Source organism: Danio aesculapii, chromosome 25 (genome assembly GCF_903798145.1).
Source record: "Danio aesculapii chromosome 25, fDanAes4.1, whole genome shotgun sequence".
Lineage (NCBI taxonomy): Eukaryota > Metazoa > Chordata > Actinopteri > Cypriniformes > Danionidae > Danio > Danio aesculapii.
Window position 1 is genome coordinate 29530038 of NC_079459.1, and position 24206 is coordinate 29554243.

General features: G+C 37.2%; 1 protein-coding gene across 3 annotated transcripts in view; it reads right to left on the reverse strand.

Annotated features, from left to right (window-relative positions):
* Positions 1 to 21584, reverse strand: part of dgkzb (diacylglycerol kinase, zeta b) — a 57258-nt gene extending 35674 nt beyond the window's left edge. For 2 of the 3 annotated variants that reach the window (XM_056451707.1, XM_056451704.1), the window contains exons 1-13: positions 20633 to 21584; positions 9087 to 9195; positions 6535 to 6630; positions 6299 to 6376; positions 6153 to 6209; positions 4760 to 4828; positions 4606 to 4677; positions 4388 to 4504; positions 2944 to 3012; positions 2774 to 2872; positions 2128 to 2210; positions 1986 to 2046; positions 334 to 447 (exon numbers count right to left, since the gene is read on the reverse strand). In XM_056451707.1, coding sequence (XP_056307682.1) covers positions 334 to 447; positions 1986 to 2046; positions 2128 to 2210; positions 2774 to 2872; positions 2944 to 3012; positions 4388 to 4504; positions 4606 to 4677; positions 4760 to 4828; positions 6153 to 6209; positions 6299 to 6376; positions 6535 to 6630; positions 9087 to 9195; positions 20633 to 21558 — 1950 coding nt within the window. In that variant the 5' untranslated portion in view covers positions 21559 to 21584. The remainder of the gene's footprint in view (positions 1 to 333; positions 448 to 1985; positions 2047 to 2127; positions 2211 to 2773; positions 2873 to 2943; positions 3013 to 4387; positions 4505 to 4605; positions 4678 to 4759; positions 4829 to 6152; positions 6210 to 6298; positions 6377 to 6534; positions 6631 to 9086; positions 9196 to 20632) is intronic. The other variant, XM_056451705.1, reaches the window with a different exon arrangement.
* Between the last annotated feature and the right edge of the window lie 2622 nt (positions 21585 to 24206).

Genomic DNA, 24206 nt, shown 5'->3' on the forward strand with positions numbered 1-24206 from the left:
TGCGTTATTGCGCCGTGTGTATGACAGGGCGTCTTGTCTCAAACTACTAAAATGTCACTAAAAGTGATTTTGTGAAACTGCTAAATTGAAATTACAACATCAAAAGTGGACAGAGCAGAGATGAAACTCCCATAATGCAATTCACAACTGTAAATAAACAGAAAACACTTGTGAATCTCAAAATACGGAACCTATTAATTAACAAATATCTTTTACAGTGTCTAAATCTCTTTCAATAGGCTACTAAAACAAACAAAAAAAAAAGCAAAAGTGCACACTCCTCCAAATACATTAATGAGAACATTACAGCCTGGAACATTAGTGTTCTCATACCCCGCCCCAGTTGAGGGTTCTGGCCAGGTCATTTCCTGTCCCGAGGGGAAGAACGGCCACAGCAGGTTGAGGGTTCAACTGAAGCTCATCAAGCACTGAGAGAATCCAGCCAACCTGTCAAAAAACAGCATAGAGCGAACACATATTACAGTTTGTCATGGACCCCATGGGCACCGTGACTAGAGTCAGCATGATGAACATTACATTTCAGCTAATAAATCCATCTGCGGCATATTAGGTCAAATGTATACATGTGGAATTTCGACACTGATATAAAATATCAACGCTATCCCATGGCAATTTATAACTTTTAGATTTAGTGTTTAATGAATATGTATGATTTGGACAATTCATTATGATTTGCTCTCACCCCAATGATTTGTTGTGTTGGGTTTAGGGGTGGGGTTTGGGGCGGTGTCTCCTTTTATAAATCATACATTTTCGTGACTGAACTCGTATGAATTCATACAAATTAGCTACTAAAGTGACAAAATGTAAAATAGTTACATTTCCTCATGAGATCAGGCTGGAAATATTGCGTACTACTTACACAATTATAAAATACTGCTAAAAATAAATTAAAAATACTAAAAAGGGTATTATTAATCATTATTTTAATTATTAAAATGGTGTCACATTGCAGCATATGTTATTGTTTGGCATTAAAATGCTACTTTTGGAATTTTAGTAATAAGAATTAAATGATAAGGTTTCAGCACATCTAAAACATTTAACTCTTTATTCGGCGATGATTGAAACACTAATTGGAAAAACCCTGGAGTGTTACTGTTGGTTATTACAAGAACTTTTATGACAGAAAAACAACGCAATCTCACGGCAATTTGCATGAACTTGTACGAACTAATTCATACAATTTAGTGCGATTTGCTCATCACCCAATGATGGTTGGGTTTAGCGGTGCAGTTGGGTGCCACGCCTCCTGTTTAAAATCGTACATTTTCGTTTGACTGAACTCGAATTCATACCAATTAGAATTTCGTTTTCTCGTGAGATCAGGCTGGAAAAATATTATATTGTAATCAATGTCAATGAAGTTACCATATACAGGGTGGGCCATTTATATGGATACACCTTAATAAAATGAGAATGTTTGGTGATATTAACGTCCTGTTTGTGGCACATTAGTGTATGTGAGGGGGCTCATGAAAGAATAAAGTTAAGTTAAAACCAAGCACACCATTGTTTTTCTTGTGAAATTCCCAACAATAAGTTTGATGTGTCACATGACCCTCTTCCTATTGAAAAAACAAAAGTTGGATCCAAGATGGCCGACTTCAAAAAGGCAACCACCCATCTTGAAAAGTTTGCCCCCTCACATATACTAATGTGCCACAAACAGGACGTTAATATCACCAACCATTCCCATTTTATTAAGGTGTATCCATATGTATGGCCCATCCTGTATATTTCTTCACTCAGTTGAAAGGGTTCATTTTGAAATTGACATCACATTAGAAGTGAATATACAGCATATTAAGTTCATTATTCTCACTGTTTAATCAGTAACAGTCTGAATAAAATGTCACTTCTTTGAAAACATAAAAGAAATCATTATTAATCTGCATACTGTACACATTCTTCAGAAACATTAGAAATATCTACTTTTATAATAGCACAGATGTCTGACTAACCGTTCCGTCGCCACCACAAACGAGGATGCGCAGGTTGGGTACTTTGCTGTACATTTCTAACCTTAAAAGAGGAAGAGAAACCGTAAGAGAAGCATGTTGATGACTAAAAGTAAGATCTATCATCTCTCTCTCTCTCTCTCACCCCTCTCTCGGACCTCCCCGAGTCAGGTCGAACACTTGCCGGGGGTTCAGGTACCACATGAAAGAGCGGATGATTTTCGTTCCCTTAATAGAAGGAAATAAGAAGTGCTGTTATGGGGCTGCAAAATATTTCAGTGTGCAGTTGAAGTCAGAATTATTAGCCCTCCTGAATTATTAGCCCCCTGTATATTTTTCCTCCAATTTCTGTTTAATGGAAATAAGTTTTTAAACATTGTTTTAATAACTGGTTTCTTTCATCTTTGCCACGATGACAGTAAATAATATTTAACTTGATATTTTTCAAGACACTTTTATACAGCTTAAAGTCACTAGGCAAGTTAGGGTAATTAGACAAGTTATTGTATAACTACGGTTTGTTCTGAAGACAGTCGAAAAAATTATTGCTTAAGAGGTATAATAATATTGACTTTAAAAGGTTTTTTAAAAAAATTAAAACTGCTTTTATTCTAGCCGAAATAAAACAAATAAGATTTTCTCCAGTAAAAAAAATATTATAGGAATTACTGTGAAAAATTCCTTGCTCTGTTAATCATTATTTGGGAAATATTTTTAAAAAACTATTCACAGGAGGGCTAATCATTCTGACTTCAACTGTTTGCATGAATAACTATCTGTCTGGTTCTGACCTGGTTTCCGCCACTCTTCGGATTGACGAACACCAGCAGAGGCTTCATGTGCTGAGAAGGAATCGCTCTCACCACAAAGTTCCTCCATTTGCTGTCCTGCTAAGAGTAAAACATTGAAATCTTGTGATATTTGTCATGTCAGGTTTATTCAGTGTTTTTCAGTGGTGTACCTCTGATTTCTTGCTGGGTTTGGCCTTCAGGGACGTTTTCTTCTTTCTTTTACTGCTCTTCAATGATGCCTGTGTGCGGTACAAGTGAGGCATATTATACAGAGCACATTTATAAAAAAAACAGCCTGATCTCATGAGGAAACATAACTATTTTTGTTCAGTTGAATGGTTAATTCGTATAAATTCATATGAGTTCAGTCATACAAAAATGTACGATTTTTAAAAGTAAGCATGGCACCAAACCTCACCCCTAAACACAATCGTCATTGGGGGATGAGCCAATCGTACTAAATTGTACAAATGAGATTGTGCAATTTCACACGAATTAGCCACTAAATCAAAACATTATGAACTGTTGTGAGATATTGCTCGAAAAACATGAGATTATGAATGCATGTCAAAAATGTAAAAGTCACTGAAAGACGAAGACGCAAAATTATATACAGTACAGTAGTCAACATTTAAAGTGTGTCAAAGTTCAAAATATTGTCTAAAACTATTGAACTGCACAAGTTTGAAAAACATTTTTGATCCACTTCAAATGTTTACTCCTGTATATTATCTTATTGAAGGCAAATTGATTAGCCCTTCTGTGAATTTTTATTCTTTTTAAAATATTTCTCGACTGATGTTAAATGAAGCAAAGAATTTCCTATTAAACTTGTTCTTCTGGAATTTTTTTTTAGTTTGGCTGGAATAAAATTATTTTTAACAATAATTTTAGCTCATATTAGCCCCCTAGCCCCTTGTCTAATTATTCTAAGTTGCTTAATTAACCTAGATAAGCCTTTAAATTGCACTTTAAGCTGAATATTAGTATCTTTCAAAATTACTGGCAAAATATTATGTACCATCTCCATGGCAAAGACTAAATAAATTTGTCATTAAAATTATTACATTAAAAAATTCGTTTGAGAAAACTTACCTTTGTTAAACATCATTTGGGAAATGTTTAAATAAATGTAATAATATTAATAATACTAATTTATTTATATATATATATATATATATATACAAAAGTCTTGTCACCTATCCAAGTTTTAGGAACAATAAATAATAACTTGACTTCTTTGGATTCATCTTTTAAATTTTTTTTAAAGCAGGTATATAAACTTTAAAAGAGTAATATTGTTTATTTCTGTAAAAAATATGGTTAATTTAATTAAAAATATATTATTTTATGCTGATTTTGCTAACATTTATTATTCTTATGAATGTTAAACGACTATGCTGGTTAATGTTTTTATTAAATAAACTGACTCCAATTTTTTGGAATTACTTTTCTGACAAAGTCCATACAAAAGAAGTTAACAAAAAATCAACCAAACAAATGCAACCACAGTATTTAAATGACTGAAACTGTACTTATAACTGGATGAGTGACTTTATCAAGTCATGTGTCTTATGAATGTATAAACTCTTTTCTTTTCAGGTCAGTCAGTACCGGCTGCCTGCGGATTCTGATGATCCAGGTTGGAGGGATGATCACAGCCGCGTGTGCGCCGAGGGAACACTGCTCCTCAATTTTCTGCATCATGAAACAGCTCACCTTGTTGTGATACTGTAAGACACATGCAAAATTCACATATGATTTACTGTGTTTGGAAATGTTCATTCATACATGCTAAAAAACTAATTTTAGGTCCCATGCGCGATACTCACAGCCTGTTTACACCATGAGCAGCTGATGGCCACGATGTCTTTGTTGTGGAAGGAGAATTTCTGCTGGAAACCCTGAGGTAGGAGAGGGAAATTAGGCCATAAAAATACTTTCTGGATGATTACGTCTTTCATATTTTATGAGTGTTGCACTGACCTTTCCACATTGCCGGCATTTTCCGTCTTGCCTTCTCCTGTGGACCCAGTGATGTCTCATATTTGGAGTCTAAAACACAAATTAGTTTAGTTGTATGTTTATATAAATATTGTGCTCAGCATAAACCAGTACACCCCATTTTAAAATGAATATTTTGATCTCAGATTCTCAGTGAATATAGTCAAAAATTGTTGGTGCATTTATTTATTTATTTTTTATTAAACAGTAACCTAACATCTGTAGGAACAGAAAGATAATAATCATTTGGGTGTTCTAAGTTTTGGGCTGTGATCCTATTTATTTATTTATTTTAAGATAGATTCAACAAGGTACTGGAAATATTCCACAGAGATTTTGCTCCATATTGATATGATAGCATCACGCAGTTGAAGCAGATTTGTCAGCTGCACATCTGTGAATCTCACGTTTCCACCACATCCCAAAGGTGCTCTATTGGATTGAAATCTTGTGACTGTGGAGGCCATTTGAGTACAGTGAACTCATTGTCATGTTCAAGAAACCAGTCTGAGATGATTCGCGCTTTATGACATGGTGAGTTATAATGCTGGAAGTAGCCATCAGAAGATGGGTACACTGTGGTCATAAAGGCATGGACATGGTCAGCAACAATACTCAGGTAGGCTGTGGCGTTGACACGATGCTCAGTTGGTACTAATGGGCCCAAAGTGTGCCAAGAAAATATCCCCCACAGCATTACACCACGACCAGCAGGCTGAACTGTTGATACGAGGCAGGATAGATCCATGTTTTCATGTTGTTAATGCCAAATTCTGACCCTACAATCCAAATGTCGCAGCAGGAATCGAGACTCATCAAGCCAGGCAACATTTTTCCAATCTTCTATTGTCCAATTTTGGTAAGCCTGTGCTTTTGGAGTTTCCTATTCATAGCTGACAGGAGTGGCACCCGGTGTGGTCTTCTGCTGCTGTAGCCCATCCGCCTTAAGGTTAGACATGTTGTGCGTTCAGAGATGCTCTTCTGCATACCTCGGTTGTAACGAGTGGTTATTTGAGTTACTGTTGCCTTTATTTCAGTTGGAACCAGTCTGGCCATTCTCTTGTGACATCAAGGCATTTCGCCCACAGAACTGCCTCTCACTGAATATTTTCTCTTTTTCGGACAATTCTCTGTAAACCCTAGAGTTGTTCGGTTTGAACTGCAGCAGATCGTCTTGACCATGTTAACATGCCTAAATGCATTGAGTTGCTGCCATGTGATTGACTGATTAGAAAATTGCGTTAATGAGCAGTTGGACAGGTGTACCTAATAAATTGGCCGGTAAGTGTATAAAAGATCTGTGAGGGGTGTACTCATTTATGCTGAGCAAGATGTATATATATAAAGCTTGATGTAAAATGACAAATAGTCTTACTTCTCTGACATTTTTCATCGCTGGATCTTTAAAAGTTGGTTTACACCTGAAGTTAATCTGTAGGAAAAGCGCACATTTTCCTTTGTGAAGATACAATGTTATTACACCCTAAATCATTCAAAAGTTGTTTTCTACAAACTTTTAACCTTGTCAAGCTGATTCATGCAGTCTGTGTGAACTGAAATTTTGCAAGATGCACATTTGTGGCGAGGAAGAGACTTTTGCTGAGAAGACAAAACGATATAGCAATTAGCATCTTAGCGATTTACCTAAATGCATATTCAACATCTGACCAGTAGAGGGAGATGTTGTGCAGGGTTTTCTAGACACACTGCTCAATTTGCTGATGATTGTTTTAAGAATCACTTCAATATGTGTCTACCTGGGACTTTGCGAAACAGTTTGACTCTCCCACATAACAGAAATCTCCAGCCGGACTGGTCTCAAACCACACGTGTTGACCCAACTGGGCATTTTCCTGTGGAAAACCAAAAGATTAATAAGTGTTTACTGCTATGGACCATTTCAATGTGGTCATGTCATTGGCCCTTGACCATTTTCTGCTTGTTATCAAACTATTTCATAACTGTAACAAGACGCAATTCAATCATAACTTAACGTTAAAACAGCTATCATAACATTATTTATCAATATGTGGCTCTTTTTGGATTATCAGAAGCTGTCGAAATGAAAAACAGGAAATACATTGGGACTGTTGTTGTTGTTTTTGTTTACATCCCTCAAAATGGTCTTTATGGATACTGCTTTACCGGATACCATTTTGTAGGTACACTGAAAACAAACGATTCATTGGATTTGCAACTTATTTTTAAGTTAAGTGCTTGCAAACAATTTATATGGACTGAATTTAAACAAACAAATTAAATGTAGTAATGTTAAACTTAATTTGTGTGTTTATTTTCAGATCAAATCAATTGTTTGCAACAATTTACCTTAAAAATAAGTTATAAATCCAATGAATCATTTTTTCAGTGTATTATAGAGCTTGTTGGTAGGCCTGTAATGATATCTATTTTTTGTTGTACGATATATTGCACCAAAATATATTGCGATAAACGATATTATTGTCATTTTAAGACCATTTTATGCCACTCATTATATAATGACAATATAATAGAACCACAATGCAAGTACACTCTTCTAAAGAACACATAATATTTTATTCTTAAGAATATTTAATTTAATTATAGTAATTTTTACAGTTTAATAATCAGGTATTAGAATCATAATATGAAAACGCATATCCTACATAATAAATAAATGATAATAAAAAAGTGCAAGGTAAAAAGTACCAGAGCCTGCGATATCTGCTCTATATTCAGTTCTCAGACACCCTCATGAAAATATACTACAGTAATTTAGTATTTTTTACCCAACCTGACATTGACACCTCCAGTAGAAATATAGAGGTTGTGCCATCAGCTATAATGTTGCTAGAATTGTTTTTTATGTATGGGCGATATATATTGCATCACCAAAAATGATTGAGGTCATGTCCATGTGTTGTGCAATAACTCGATATATTGATTATTGTGACAGGCCTAATAGTACTAATGTGTCCTCCTTGTAGAAAGTGATTCCATAAAATATTTAGAAGAGAAAATGTTAAATGATGGACATAAATGTTCAGTATAAATGAATAAATCGCCATTCATACATGTCATTGTACTATCGTTTAAAAGTTAGGATGCAAAACCACAATAATGACAATAAGATGATATCAAATATTAGGGCTGTGCGATTTATCGAAATTAAATCACAATTTGAAACGTTGCAATTAGTCAATCGCATTGATACAGCATTTATACAGAAACAGCATTGGTAATATGGGAATAATTTGGTTACAAACTCACAGACACCGAATAAAAACAGGTCGTTTTTAAGAGCTGCCGCAAAATTGTTGCCACGGCTTACAGATTATTGAGCTGAAGCTTGACTACAAAATTAAATCGCAAATCGAAATCATGATATCTGTAAAAAAAATTGCAATTAGATATTTCCCTCAGGTCGTACAGTCCTAGTAAATATATCATAATCATATGACAAAATACACAGGGATAAAAAATATAAAAAAATTAATTAACATAGAAAACTATTACAGTAATATGGTTTTCATTGTATTTTTCAATCAAAGTTTTGATGGCGTGGGTTTTCTGGAGAATGTCCACTCCAGGATGGAGTAACACGTTTAAATTCTTTGGTCTTTATGGTTATTAATAAAGTTTAAGGGCCTAGACCAGGGATGGGCAAACTCGATCCTGGAGGGCTGGTGTCCCTGCATAGTTTTGCTCCAACCCTAATCAAACACACCTGCTTGTAGCTTTCTAGTGATCTTAAAGACACTAATTAGGGTGTTCAGGTGTGTTTGATTAGTGTTGGAGCAAAACTCTGCAGGGACACCGGCCCTCGAGGATCAAGTTTGCCCATGCCTGGCCTAGACTATATGATGACCTCAGTGTCATCCACACTGTAAACCACACTGAACTGAGCTAAACTGAACTGAACTTAAACACTACAAACTGAACTACACTGTTCCAATTTACTATGACCTATTATGTGAAGCTGCTTTGACACAATCTACATTGTAAAAGCGCTCTACAAATAAAGGTGAATTGAATTGAATTGAATCCCACTTCAGAGTAAAACTGGAATAATATATGTGGGATTGTTTTTTCTGTATGCCAAATGATTTGTTTCCTCAGGATCTACCCAGCCAGTTTAACCATACAGACACTGACACCTTCAATAGAGATAGAGATGTTGCACAATAAGCTATAATGTTGCTAGAATGGGTTTTATGTATTGGCGATATATATTACATCACCAAAAACGATTGAGGTCATGTCTATGTATTGTGCGATAAGTCGATATATTGATTGTTGCTTGTTGGTCAAATGCAGATGAGTAACTCACAGTCCAATCCACGGTGTTGCATATGTCTTTTTTGGGTTCACTTTTAGCAGGTATTACTGTGCCGGATTGAGCAGCATTATCCTGCACACCAGCTTTGGCGATGGCTTTCCTGAGAAAGAAAAAAAAAAACATGGCAGTGATATTGAGCAGATGTGCAAATCATATCTTTATTAATTCAATTACGGCACACAAACAATAAAATTAGGAACATTTATTTTGTTCCTGAAAGGTTGGCAGCTTTCTCATAATGCCTTGGGGGGTCTTGTTAAATTGCACCTGTTTAATTCTGTATCAATCAATATGGTTATTTTTACCAGCAGCAACCCACACAGAGCGCTATAGAGCATGGCTTGGACATCTGTAGGTTTTTCTGCCTCTAATCTTTATTTACACTGTGGATACATTATACTTGGACTGTATTATTTAGCTCATCAACGTTACAAGATTCTTGTTCTCACTCAAAACCTCATACAGGTGGTGCTTTGTTTAAAATGAAAAATACATTCTGTATAGGATGTATATAAATGTGTGTAGGATGAATAACATTTATAATTATATAACATTATATCACTTATTCTGTGTGGAGTTTGCATGTTCTCCCAGTGTTGGTTTTATTAAAAAGGCTGAAACAAAGCGTGTGTAACGTTTCAAGCGATGTTACACACGCTTTGTTTCAGCCTTGTTAATGTAATAAATTTGTATTTTTGGAGCTTTGGTGTTGCCGCCTTTGATGAATATTTAATTTGCACCTTTTGCATTTGTTGGCGGAGCACCCAGTTAAGAGGGATGTGCATGCTTTTGTACAATTTTTCATGTGTTTCCTTTACAAATATTATTGAGAATATTCCATATTCTATTATAAAACCACTTACAAAAAGCTAATCTTATGTGTAAATCAAGTTAATGCTTTTAATTATTAGTAGGCTATTTATTAGGAAATAAAAAAAAAATATCCTACTTAATAATAATAATAATAATAATAGTAATAATAATAATATAATATATAGGGCTGTGATGAGACGAGACACCAGATTGGGTTCACGAGAACGAGACGAGATTTTTACACTACAGTAATGAAAAATAATAATAGGTTACGTCACACTCGCCCAAGCAAACGAGTGACACGTGCAACTCCCGAGCCCTGCCTGGATTGCCAGGTGTGTGCAAAGCACTTGATTTGCAGTTCAAATCAAATCCTGCCTCCAATCTTCAGTGCTAAGTTCACCCTCATGCTCAATCGTAACATCACAACTCATGAGACAACTTTTCACCTCGACGAGATATCACGGCACACGAGATCTCGCAAGATCTTGTCACATCCCTAATAATATATATATATATATATAATTTTTTAAGTAGTCTGTTTTTGATGTCAACTTTTACAACTTTGACACATTCAAACTACTCCATACAAGTTTGCGATGCAGTTTGCGAATGTTTGTTGGAACAATGGATTTGGGAAACACCAAATCAACGAACTATGTTTATAATGATGGAACTTGCGATCTTAGTTGGCTAACGATGGTTTTCGGAAACACACCTCAGAGCAAAGTTTAATGTTTTCACAATCTGCATTAACTATTGTGCGAACGTCAGTGATGAAAATAAAATAACTGTTTGAAAATACACTAAACCAAAAACCATACAAACGCAGCTTAAATGCATAAAGATAAAAAACAATTATCAATATTTCAGACAAAATTCACTGTAAAACATGCTAGGTTCCACTCAATCAATTTGTGTTGGGACAACATGAAAGAATTAAGTAAGCTGATTAGTTTTTACCAATTTAAGTGAATTGAACATTGAAATTGAATTGAAATTAAGTTGTCCCTAAAAAAACCTCTGGAATTGTGTTGTTTCAGCTCATTTTAAAAAGTTTGAACAAACAGCAAACAGAAGTTTTTTTGTGTTTGGTTGTAAAAGCACCATCAGTTATTTCCCTATACAGATCACACAACACAGATCAGAATTTACAATTTATGCTTAATCATTCTGAAAAATGATTATTATTATTTAATTTCAGTTAGTTTTTCTTTGTCTGTTGCTAGTTTTCTTTAGTTTTTCCATTAATTGTATAATTTGAATTTAATTTCGGGGCAACGCTGTGGCGCAGTAGGTAGTGCTGTATCCTCACAGCAAGAAGGTCACTGGTTTGAGCCTCGGCTGGGTCAGTTGATGTTTCTGTGTGGAGTTTGCATGTTCTCCCTGCATTCGTGTGGGTTTCCTCGGGGTGCTCCGGTTTCCCCCACAGTCCAAAGACATGCGGTACAGGTGAATTGGGAAGGCTAAATTGTCCGTTGTGTATGAGTGTGAGTGAGTGTGTATGGATGTTTCCCAGAGATGGGTTGCAGCTGGAAGGTCATCCGCTGCGTAAAACATGTGCTGGATAAGTTGGCGGTTCATTCTGCTGTGGCTACCCCAGATTAATAAAGGGACTAAGCCAAAAAAAAAAATGAAAGAATGAATTTTATTTCAGGTAATAAAATAAAAAAATGACCAATATCGCTAGTCTTAGCTGCTAAAAATGACCTTGATTTAAACACACTATTGAACATTTATGCAAAATGTAATGCAATAGAGCAGAAACGGATGTAGCAGAACTCTGAAGCAATCAAGCCTACACAAGAACGCTCATGCAAAGAACCTGCACATATAGAAATGCGTTCATAAAGGCATAAATATATACCTTTAGGCTTGGGTGGAGCATTTCCAACATTTTTTTGGTGTGTGTAATTCTTTTGTAATCAAAACCTTTCTCACCCTGACCTTTGTGTCCTAATCCCTACAGAGCGAATCAGCGAAGCTTAGCAACCTGTTGATGAGAAGCCCGCTGGGTGATCAGTAGCGTTGATGAGTCACATTGGTAGCAGCAGCGCTAATGAGTGAGCGACGTGGAGCTCGTATCCACAGGATGGAGAATGAGAAGGTCAGTGCATTGAAAAGCTGCATTGAAACCCCCTGAACTAAAGGATTGAGTGCTTGAGAAATTACTAAAGGTATTGGCTTGAAAGGGCTAAGAGAACATTCAGAAACATTCCAGGTCATATCAGAAAGTTGCACAATGTGGTACATTTATTGGTCAGTTACAGAAGTATACACTCTGTAGTGTTCATGCTTTTGTAAGCATGTACAATCAGTATCAATCCAGGCTCATTCTGATAACATACCCCTATATACATTTCTGGAGAGTGTCAAATACGACCCAGGAGGTACATTTTTTTGCAGTTTTTGTTTTCGCGAGTCCACCAGAGGCAGCGGTGTACGCTTTTTCAGATCTCAAATTTCAAATTTGCACCTGCTCTTCTCGCGTAAATCCACCAGAGGCCGCTGTTGACTGACTGCCTGACCGATTGTTTCCCCCACCCAGTGTTAATTTCCTTGCCGAAATTTTTTTGTCATAATTTTTGTGACGAACAAGTTTCTACAGATGAAAACTAAATTAAAATTAAGTTATTATGTCGGCACCAATAGCCTTGTGGTTAGTGCGTCGACACATGGCACTTAGGTGTTCACGGTGACCCGAGTTCGATTCCTGGCTCGAGGTCCTTTGCCGACCCTTCCTCATCTCTGCTCCCTATGCTATCCTGTCTCTAAATCTCCACTGTCCTATCATAATAAAGGTGAAACCCCCAAAAAAATTATTATAAAAAAAATTAAGTGATGATGACGAAAACTACAATAAAAATATACTGACATTTTCGTTGACTAATAAAAACCAGACGAGAATGTGATTGAGGGACATTTTTGGAAAATATCTAATCAGAAATAATCTTGATGTGTGATGCATGACGCACACACACACACATTTGAAAAGTAACTGATCAACAGTAGACGCGGGATGCGATTACGTCATCATCCATAGGGGCGTCTCTCTCTCTGTCTGATTAAACTATGTATAATGAGATGGCAACAGCTAGGAGAAAAAGAAGATTCACGTTGATGTCAAAACAAAAAGTCCGTAAAGCGTATGGGGAGGGAAAAGCTGATCAAAACAGCTAATTTAAAGTGACATCAGGCCGGGGAATCATCCCCAACTTCACGGTAAACTCAATCTTTTTTATTTACCCGAGTGTGTGCTTTTGCTTAACTGAATCGGTGTAGCCTCTCGCTGAACTTTAGAGGCGCCATTAGGTTGTACATTAAACATTATTACATCGGTAACATGATCATGGCATTCATTTTCATGAGGAGTTGTTTCATTTTAGCTGTGGCTACAGTTTAGCTGGCCTGATCTAACTCGTCATAGGTTCACGTGCGCTGTCGGCGTCTGCCAGGATCGTAATGACAACAGCCGTTTACAGTGTATCTCTGGCACAAAACAAAAACGGCTTCAATCAGGACATCATTCTGCGATGTGATTAATTAATGAATGATGTGTAATTTCGAGAGGATCGCGTGCTTCTGATTGCTGGTGGCCGGTCCCGCATTACTCAATTTATGATTCACCTATCAGACGATTCCTAAGCCACTATAAATACCCTAAGTTTCATTTAACAGCCATCTTTGTTTTGAAGAATTTCCCCTTTCCACCCCTACTCCTCCTCCTTTCTTAGATGGGTGGCACGGCGGCCCAATGGCTAGCACTGTTGCCTCACAGCAAGAACGTCACTGGTTCTAGTCCTTACCAAGCCAGTCGACGTTTCTATGCAGAGTTTACACATTCTCCCCGTGCTCACTTGGATTTTTCCCGGTTTCCTCCCACCATCCAAAAACATGCAACTTAAGTTAATTGACTAATCCAAATCAGCACCACAGACATGCTCAAAGTAAGTAGATATCTCTTAAGAGCAATCACTATCTGTTCATTAGCTACTACAGCAGGGGAGTTCTCGAGATCTACCTGAGCTCAAACCTCCCCTCTCGCCTTGCAAATGGGAGGGAGCGCCGTGCTCGAGGATCTTAAGAGCTCAGGGCTCTCCCAGGACAGCATACCAAACGAGCTTTATAATCAATCATCAGCTAAGTGAGAACTCTTGAAACAATCTTAAGCCTTTTTAAGGACTTAATTGCATGAAACTGCTCAACATACTGGTTAAAAAGACTAGTAGTTTAACATGTTAAAATAAAGGGTTTGCTAAATAATTGTAAAGTCCTACATTTTCAGTAGTCTACTGTTCTTGCCGACACATTTTACATATTACTTATGTAATTACAAATTTTTAATTAAATTACACTTAAATTAAACCAAATACATTTTAATTACTAAATCTAGAGTAGATTTAGTCGACGTAAATCTTATGAATATAGTCGACTTAAACTAAAATGATTCAGAAGACTAAAATTTGACCAAAACTAAAATGGAATTTTAGTCAAAAGTCTAAGACTAAAAAAAAATTATAATTTGCTGTCAAAATTACCCCTGCACCCACCCACCCCCTTCCCTAAACCCAACCGAGAGCTGGTAAGCGTGAAAAGGAATAGCACCATACAGTCCTGTATCATTCGTTTTAAAGTTGAAATGCAGCCAGATGTTCCTAGGGCTACATAATTCACGATCTCCAGAAATGTATATAGGGCTACGCTTTCAGAATGAGCCTATGTTGCACAGTACAGTTGTTATTATTATGAATGCACTGTTAATGTTGTTGCCAAAAGAAACCAACTTTAAACTGCTTTTAACAGAAGACATCCTTTCATAATGCACCCAAGCAAAGCATTGATCAGCGTTCCTCAGATCAGATCACTATCCTGACCTGTGATTTTTCTAGTTTTAGTTCTAATTTTCGGTCACACTTTATTTTGGTGATCTGTTTCTTACATTGCATTTACATGCCAGCTAATTCTCATTAGATTATAAGCAGACTGTTAGGTTGGGGTTAGGGTTAATATAAGTTGACATGTACTTTCAAAGTTACTTAGTGAGTTAAATGTCTGTTGAAGTAGGATTATCAACAGATATTAAGCAGACAGTCTACTAATACTCAAATGGACCATCAAAATAAAGCATTACCTAATTACCTTCTGAATACCTCGATAAGCTTGTTTAGGTGTTTTTGATTAGGGTTGGGTGTGAACTCACAAGTGTAGAGATGTAAGAAACCTTGGTATAGGTCATGACTTTAAAAAATATCGTCGTACGTTTAAAAACACTGCTCAGTATACAGAAGTAAGAATGCAACAAAGCATGACCTGGCTAGTGAAATATAATGTCTAGCTTCCTCTAATCAATATTTGAAACCAAAATAGATTCATTACCTTCCTTTTATTAAGCTTATAGTGTGCTGCTTTCTCAACAATTACATTTTTGGTGTGAGGATTTAGAATTGTGGTATTTTATTACTTTCTTTGTTATATTATGAAATGTGGTGGCACGGTGGCTCAGTGGTTAGCATTGTCGCCTTGGCAAGAAGGTCGCTGGTTTGAGTCAGTTGGCAACTGGGCCAGTTGGCAGTTCTGTGCGGAGTTTGCATGTTCTCCCCGTGTTGACGTGGGTTTCTTTCGGGTGCTTCGGTTTCCCTCACAGAGACATGCGCTATAGGTGAATTGAATAAACTAAATTTGCCATACTGTATGAGTGTGTGTGAATGAGAAAGTGTATGGGTGTTTCCCAGTACTGGGTTGCGGCTGGAAGGGCATCCGCTGCGTAAAACTCAAACATATATGCCGGAATAGTCAATTCCACTGTGGTGAACTTTGATAAATCAGAGACTAAGCCAAAGGAAAATTAAGGAATTAATTATGTAGTGTGTTGTATGCCATTATATACCACATATAAGGTTTTGTGAGATGCTTTTGAACTCAAACTCTGCATTTAAAGACATTAAATCAAAGGCCAGAAAGTTTTGGATGCTGCCTAAGGGGCCAACCACACAGAAAACATGAGAATGCAGCACTCCAGATCCTGAGGGTATTGGAACATAGCCACTGAGAGCCTGTAAACAGAAATTTGCAACACTTGCCCCTGCATGTCATGATTTTGCCAAGTATGATGCAATCCTAGATTAACATCTATGTTGATCCTGGAACATCATTTTTGTTTGAAAATGTAATTCATACCTATTCCCTACATCTAAACCCAACCATAACTGTACATCATTTCCTAAATCAGAGGGGAATAACTGTTGGATAACAATCATGTAAAAAAATCCTGGTTGCCTTAAGTTTTTAAGCTGAATCAACTTAACCTTATGAGTCCATTGAACTTATATTATGTTAAACTGACTTAAAACAGCTTGTATAACTTATAAAATTAAGTTAGAACATGATTAACTTATATTAATAAGTTACAATAAAATAAAAACATATGTTGTCATGACTTATTGATCATATACATTTTTACAGTGTAGAAGTGCATAAGCCTAACAGTAAGTCTGATATAAATGGTTTACGTATCTCTTAATACTGATAGGCTGATTGGAATGTTGTTCCAGGATCAACATAGATTGTGATTCAGCAACATGTCCTACTTGGTGAAATCAGGTTGGCGCGCTTGCCCCGCCTCTGGGTTTTTCTGATTGGTCCACTGCTTTGGAACTGATATTGATGAGCAGTGCTGCATGTAAAAGTTTCAGTTTTTTTAAATACTTGACATAGTGTCTAAAAAACATACCGCTCATGTTAGCAACACTTCTATAGATGCGAGATGCAAGTTTTATGAAGCGTTTCTGCTTGTACATTGTGCGCTGCAGAGCGAGCGTTTTCAGTTCATTCATACAAAAGATTAGATCAACACTCATGGAATGCATTGTGCTCAACTTCCATATGAATGAACTGAAAGCGCTTGCTCTGCCTTGTTTGCAACATGCTAGTGGAAACACACCATAATGATCATGCATGTTTGTCAAGTGTGTGTTTACAAAAAAGAAAAGAAATTTACTTGTAGATTTAGTAATATAGAATTATGTAACATTTATTTACTGGTGCTCACTGATTCAATTCAATTCATCCTTATTTCTATAGAGCTTTTACAATGTAGATTGTGTCAAAGCAGATCAACTGAAGTTTTAGTAAATTGAAACGGAGTCAGTCTGAAATTGATGATGTGAAATGTTTCTTTTTTCTCACTTGTTATAAGTCGCTTTAGATAAAAATGTCTTCTAAATCAGTGTTTCTCAACCATGCTTGGGGATGGGTATCGTAAAACAACACTTTATTTTATTATTACGTTTTTAATGGAAAAAAAACAATAATTGTAAAACAATTGAATAAAAATTTTCCTGTAAAATAATGTACAATGATTTGAAGGAAAATGAGTCTCAGTTGTTTACCATTCTTCTGGAGGAAGATTAACATGTTTGCCTTCTCTGGCAGAAGTCAGGATCAGTCTTGGTTTATTGTGCTCCTTGCAGTTGAAAATACCCTCGTTGAGTTGCAAAATGCAGTTAAATAATCAGATAATGTTTAAGAGTTTTCATTAACACATTCACATAAATGAGTTAACAGTGTTTTGGGAGTTAACAATGTAAAAATAAGCTGTTTTGTATCATTTCTTAATAAGCAGAGTTTATTATTAGGCTATTCATAGGCTATATTTGTAAAAACAGTAATGTAAAAGCATTTTTAATGTTTAAGATTTATTTATTTTCAATGTAACCTAATGTGTGTGTTTATTAAACTAATATTATACTAATTTAGAGAGACCTTGTTTTTGTTAGTTTCTTTGTATTTGTTTGATCCCAATTTGTGACATTTTTTGCATATTCTAATAAAAAAAAAAAAGTAAAAAAGAGACCTTATGCGATCGACTGCTAGCATAATGATGTGGATGATGTACCTTTAGCTAGGCAATTGAACACTTTTCATTTGTATTTCTGCTGTTAATGCACTTTTGAAAGATGCTTAGCCAAACTTGTTGCGTTTGTTGCAATGGGCATTGTCAATGTCCACTCGGGAAATGCAACCCGTTTGGTTCTCTCCGCCACTCTGCAAGCTTACGAGCTGTGTCACGAGCCTCTGCTCAGTGCGCGTGCACAGCCGAGAACTGTGAAGGCTTTTATACTTGACACGCTCACCAGAAACACAAGCATTTTTCATGTGAGACTGCCAACTGTCGCAAATTAGAAAAGATTGGTCAGTTAAATTTTACAACTGTTTGTAATGTTTGTTCAGCAATAATTATCCAGTACCGATATCAGGACCGTTAACATCAGAGCTTATTGACACTTCAGTCTTTTAACACCGATACCAATAGCGAGTTTCAGCACATATCCCTGACCACGCCTCTGGAGGATCACCAGCTCTGTACATTTCCATGTGTCCTTAAGCCAAACGCACCTTGATCAGATCATCAGCTCATGAGCAGAGTCTGAAAGACCTGTAATAGGTGTGACAGACAAAGGAGACATGCAAACATGCAGGGCTGCTGGGTCTCCAGGAACAGTCTATAACCACTGCTCTTTGGATGTACAGGTTGACTGCGGTTGATTTGGGGGCAACGACTGAAGTTGGACGCTGGATCGGCGCCACTGGGTTAATGCACTGGATGGGAGGGCCGACACTAGAGCGCCAAAACTTGTTGCGTTTTGTTGCATGGGCATTGTCAATGTCCACTCGCAAATGCAACCCGTTTGGTTCTCTCAGCCACTCGCAAGCTTACGAGCTGGTGCACGAGCCTCTGCTCAGTGCGCGCGCACAGCCGAGAACTGTGAAGGCTTTATACTTGACACGCTCACCAGAAACACAAGCATTTTTCACGTGAGACTGCCAACTGTGCAGACGAATATCAAATATTGCAAATTAGAAAAGATTGGTCAGTTAAATTTTACAACTGTTTGTAATGTTTGTTCAGCAATAATTATCCAGTACCGATATCAGGACCGTTAACATCAGAGCTTAACGATACTTCGATCTTTTAGCACCGATACCAATAGCGAGTTTCAGTACCTATCCCTAACCACGCTCCTGGAGGATCACCAGCTCTGTACATTTTCCATGTGTCCTTAACCAAACGCACCTGATTCAGATCATCAGCTCATTAGCAGAGTCTGAAAGACCTGTAATAGGTGTGACAGACAAAGGAGACATGCAAAACATGCAGTGCTGCTGGGTCTCCAGGAACAGTCTACCACTGCTCTTTGATGTACAGGTTGACTGCTGTTGATTTGGGGCAACGCCTGAAGTTGGACGCTGGATCGGCGCCACTGGGTTAATGCACTGGATGGGAGGCCGACACTAGAGCGCCAAACTTGTTGCGTTTGTTGCAATGGGCATTGTCAATGTCCACTCGGGAAATGCAACCCGTTTGGTTCTCTCCGCCACTCTGCAAGCTTACGAGCTGTGTCACGAGCCTCTGCTCAGTGCGCGTGCACAGCCGAGAACTGTGAAGGCTTTTATACTTGACACGCTCACCAGAAACACAAGCATTTTTCATGTGAGACTGCCAACTGTCGCAAATTAGAAAAGATTGGTCAGTTAAATTTTACAACTGTTTGTAATGTTTGTTCAGCAATAATTATCCAGTACCGATATCAGGACCGTTAACATCAGAGCTTATTGACACTTCAGTCTTTTAACACCGATACCAATAGCGAGTTTCAGCACATATCCCTGACCACGCTCCTGGAGGATCACCAGCTCTGTACATTTTCCATGTCCCCTTAACCAAACGCACCTGATTCAGCTCATTAGCAGAGTCTGACAGACCTATAATAGGTGTGACAGACAAAGGAGACATGTGCTGCGTACCAATTCGCATACTAGCCGTCCTAAATAGCATTTGAAAGTAGAATTAGTATGTCCCAAATCGTAGCATGTTGAAAAGAGTATGCCAAAGGTTCCCGTATGGTTTACTATTTCCGGTAAAAACTCGAAGTGTAGAAGCGTCCATACCTGATATTGCCAACAATACATTGCGCGTAGGACGTGAATTCGATTTAAAACTACAAACGTGGGTGAAAACCGTAAACAAACTACAAACATGATCGATGCGCGAGACCAACCGTCAAGTAGAGAGGCTCAAGTAAAGATGTTTCAATGACTGTTAATAAAAATCTAGCCCACTGGAACATGTTTTAATCGCGTTTTCTGTGTTAAATTTCATCTGCAACAACAATACTGAACTTATGTAAAGACGTGTTTGGACATTCTGAATGCAGAATTATCCAAACACCTGAGGAGATTTCTCTGCATGAAAGACTCTTGAATGGGAGATTAACCTGCCGCTGTTGCTTCTCCAATAAGATAGGAAATTAAATATGAAAGAAATGTGGATGATGTGTGGATGATTGACAGGGCTCGTAACTAAGCAACACAACGATCTGTTAACGAGGAAGTAGTGTGTCCCAAAAGCTTGCATACTCTTCTGTTACACACTCAAAAGTGTGCACTTTTCCTTCACAAAAAAGTGCATACTTTTAGGGTGTAGTATAAGTATGCGAATTGGGACGCAGCAATGCAAAACATACAGCGCTGGTGGGCCTCCAGGAACGTGGTTGAGAAACACTGTGCTAAATGACTAAATATAAATGCATGAGTGTTTTTAGGAAAATTGTTGTTCTTTGTAATGTTGCATTTAACAAAACTCTACAATAAACAATTCTAATCCTCATCCAATTTGGGAATACAACACGAAATTAGACCCAAGTAGCAGAAAAGATTTTACATACGACAGGAATCCACTCCAGGACTCCATCCGGGGGTCATAATAAGCCCCTAAGAGAGGATTGAGAGTCGCCGGACCCCTGTAGCAGGAGCTTCTTCGGTTAGGCAGCGGCAGACCTCTTCCAGGCCATGGGCTTCCTGCTTTGGAGATTGTGGAGACCCTCCTACGACGCCTCCTTTGGCTGCTGCGGCAGTAGCGGACATGCGGTCCTGGCTCGGCGTGGCCATAATGAGACGAGTTCCTCCTGAGGCAGCGCGGGACTCGAATCAGCGGGTGGGCCTGGACTCGCTCCGCCACCACAGACAGAGGAAGGCAGTCCTGCTGGCATAAAACACCAGACTCCTTGATCCCCCAGTCTGACCCATCAGCCTCCTCCAGGCACTCTTTGCGTATCCTTGAGTATTGACGTTCCTCTGAATGCTCGCTGGAGTCGTCACTATCACTGTCTCCCTCAGAAAGCAGAACGTCTGTGTGACTCCTGAACTTCGGGCTGCTTCCCTTGAGCTCCACTTGCCCTGGGAGCGGACTGCGGCCTTCTTCGTCATCTTCCTCTTCTTGCGTCATTTGGATCAGACTGGCTAGCAGCATGGATGGGCCTAGGAGGTGTGTGTCTATATTGCGGAGCTTGCCTACTTTCTTACGCCGCACAGCAAATCGAGGATTGGCTTTCAGCGTGGTGGTGCTTGACCTACGCCTACCACTGCCCTTTTGGTGTACAGGTTGACTGCTGTTGATTCGGGGCAATGCCTGAAGTTGGACGCTGGATCGGCGCCGCTGGGTTAATGCACTGGATGGGAGGCCGACACTGGAGCGCCGTCGTGCACGGCTGGTTGGCACTGCAATGCTCGGCCTCCGATGCCGACAGGTGTCATCATGCACACCGTCTCCTGCTTCCTTTCTCTTAAAATGCCGTCGGAAAAAAGTGTCCATGGTGGCTGGAGGATACCGCTCTCTTTATAAAGCTCCCCCCAGAGGCTGTTGGTTGAAAATTGTAGCCTGTCAGCATAGATTTTAACACCACGTTCTAAGACTACTGAAACCTTGTCACACTGACCTCCATCGACCAAGATTTAGAGCTAATCCCTAAAATTGAGATAATCTAATTCAACGCATGCCAGTTCTTTCCAATGTCATCACAAACAGAGACAGCCTCTATAATCATCTATAACAGATGTCACATCACGCATCATATAGAAATCTGATCTTTGGAACTCAATACAAGTTCATATTTGGATTTCACATATTTACAATATGTCATAAATGCAACATATTTCAGAATATTTTTATTTTTAATAGCTGTTTGCTTTTTTTCAACCATTGTAAAAACAAATATGTACATGCAGTGCTCAGCATAATTGAGTACACCCCATTTTGTCTTTGAATATAGGCAATTTTTGGTGCATTTGAACAAATCAGATTTATTAAACAGATATATTTATTAAAATAATGTTTTAGTCACCGAACATATTTAGAAATTCAAAGATAAAACAATTAAATTCAAGCAAAATATTGCAAAAAAAATAATAATTACAACCTACAAAATTTCAACAAAATCTTTCATTTTTTTTGCTTCTCTTGATTTTTCCTCTTCTTTAAATTTGTATTTAATATTTTTTTTATTACATATACATTTTTGTGTACCAGTTTTTGAACCGTTATCGTAAGTTATTTTGTTAGATTAGCTCCAGATTTGGCTTCAGTACTGACTAATCTAATGTATAAACACAAATATAATATTGTATAGCTTCCTATTAAAAATATGAACTTACAAGAGAGATTTATGAGGGGTGTACACATATATGCTGAGCACTTTATATGTTCAGGATACAATGCTCTGCATATTTGAGTACACCCCTCACAAATATCAATTCTTTAAATGATTATCTTATATAGGAAGCTTTACAATATTATATTTGTGCATATACATTAGATTAGTCAGTATTGAAACCAAATCTGGAGCTTGTCTAACAGAATAACTTATGATAATGGTCCAAAACTAGTAGTCAAAATTTGTATATTAGGGAAAAATATTAAATAATAATTTAAAAAATAAGGTAAAATCAAGAGAATTCAACTGAATTTTATTGAAATTTGGTAATTTTTAATTTGTTTTGCAATATTTTGCATGAATTTAAATGTATTATCTTTCTATTTCTAAAGATGTTCAGTGACTAAAATATAATTTTAATATTTAATAAATCAGTTTTGTTTAAATGCACCAAAATATATTGCCTATATTCACTGAGATATCAATAAAAATATTCATCTTCAAAATGGGGTGTACTCATTTATGCTGAGCAGCATTGTATATTCCCATTTATCATAGGTCTCAAACTCAATTCCTGGAGGGCCGCAGCTCTGCACAGTTTACCTCCAACTTATTAAGCAAAGCTGATCCAAATAATCGTGGTGTTCAAAACAGTCATTAACACCTTCATTAGTTGGATAAGCTGTGTTTGATCAGGGTTGGAGCAGAACTGTGCAGAGCTGCGGCCCTCCAGGAATTAAGTTTGAGATCTGTGCAATATATTAACACATATAAAATGATATAGAATATATTTGAACATACATATATGTCATTTGTTAAAAAATATTCATGTAAACGGCTAAATTTGCAATATGCAGCATTTATGACATATTTTATTATTGTGAAATCCATATATAAACTTGTATGTCATATATAATTTGCGTATATTGCCATATACAGTGCTCAACATAGATAAGTATAACCCATTTTGAAAATAAATATCTTTATCCATTTCTTAGTGAATACAGGTTCTATATTATAGTACTTTTGAACAAAACAGATTTATTAAACAAATATATATATCAAAATAATATTTATCTTTAATATCTTTAGAAATAGAAAGATAATACATTTAAATTCATGCAATATATTTCTCTCTTGATTTAATATGGTAATGAATATGTATATGGCAATGTTGATGTATTTGGTCTTGGCGGTAATGATGCTGTTTTGATTATTATGGCATAGCAAGTACAGAGACTGCCAGTAAATACACAGACATGCCGTCTAAGTATAGCGCACGCTGATGCTGCAAGCATAATACATAAGTAACCCTTGTAGCAGATCTAAACACAGGTGGAGCTGGGGTGGTGGAGGGTCTCTGAAAACGCACCGCAGCTTAACATCATAAAATGACACAGAGCATTTAAACTGATGAGGAGCAAGCTCATTGGCTGCTGAGGGGACATCAACCAACCTCCCAATCAACCAACCAATCTCATGTACTTAATGATGCACGAGTAGATTAGGTGAAGCTATCAGCCTGCGCACGCATAGAGTTTCGTGGCAGAAATTTCACTGGGAAAAAAAAAACAACAAAACATCGAACTACATTTTTTTGTTTCTCTTAACATTTTTCTCTAACACAGATATGTGGGTGTACTAATACTGGACCGTTATCAAAAGTTATTTTATTAAACAGATAAATTTCGTCACCTTGGAATTAAAAGGTTCTATCTGCGCTCTGAATGGTTTTGACATACTGAGATTCAGTTTTTACATTTCATATAGCAAACACTATGTGTGTAACATTTTGTTTTTAAATAAAAAG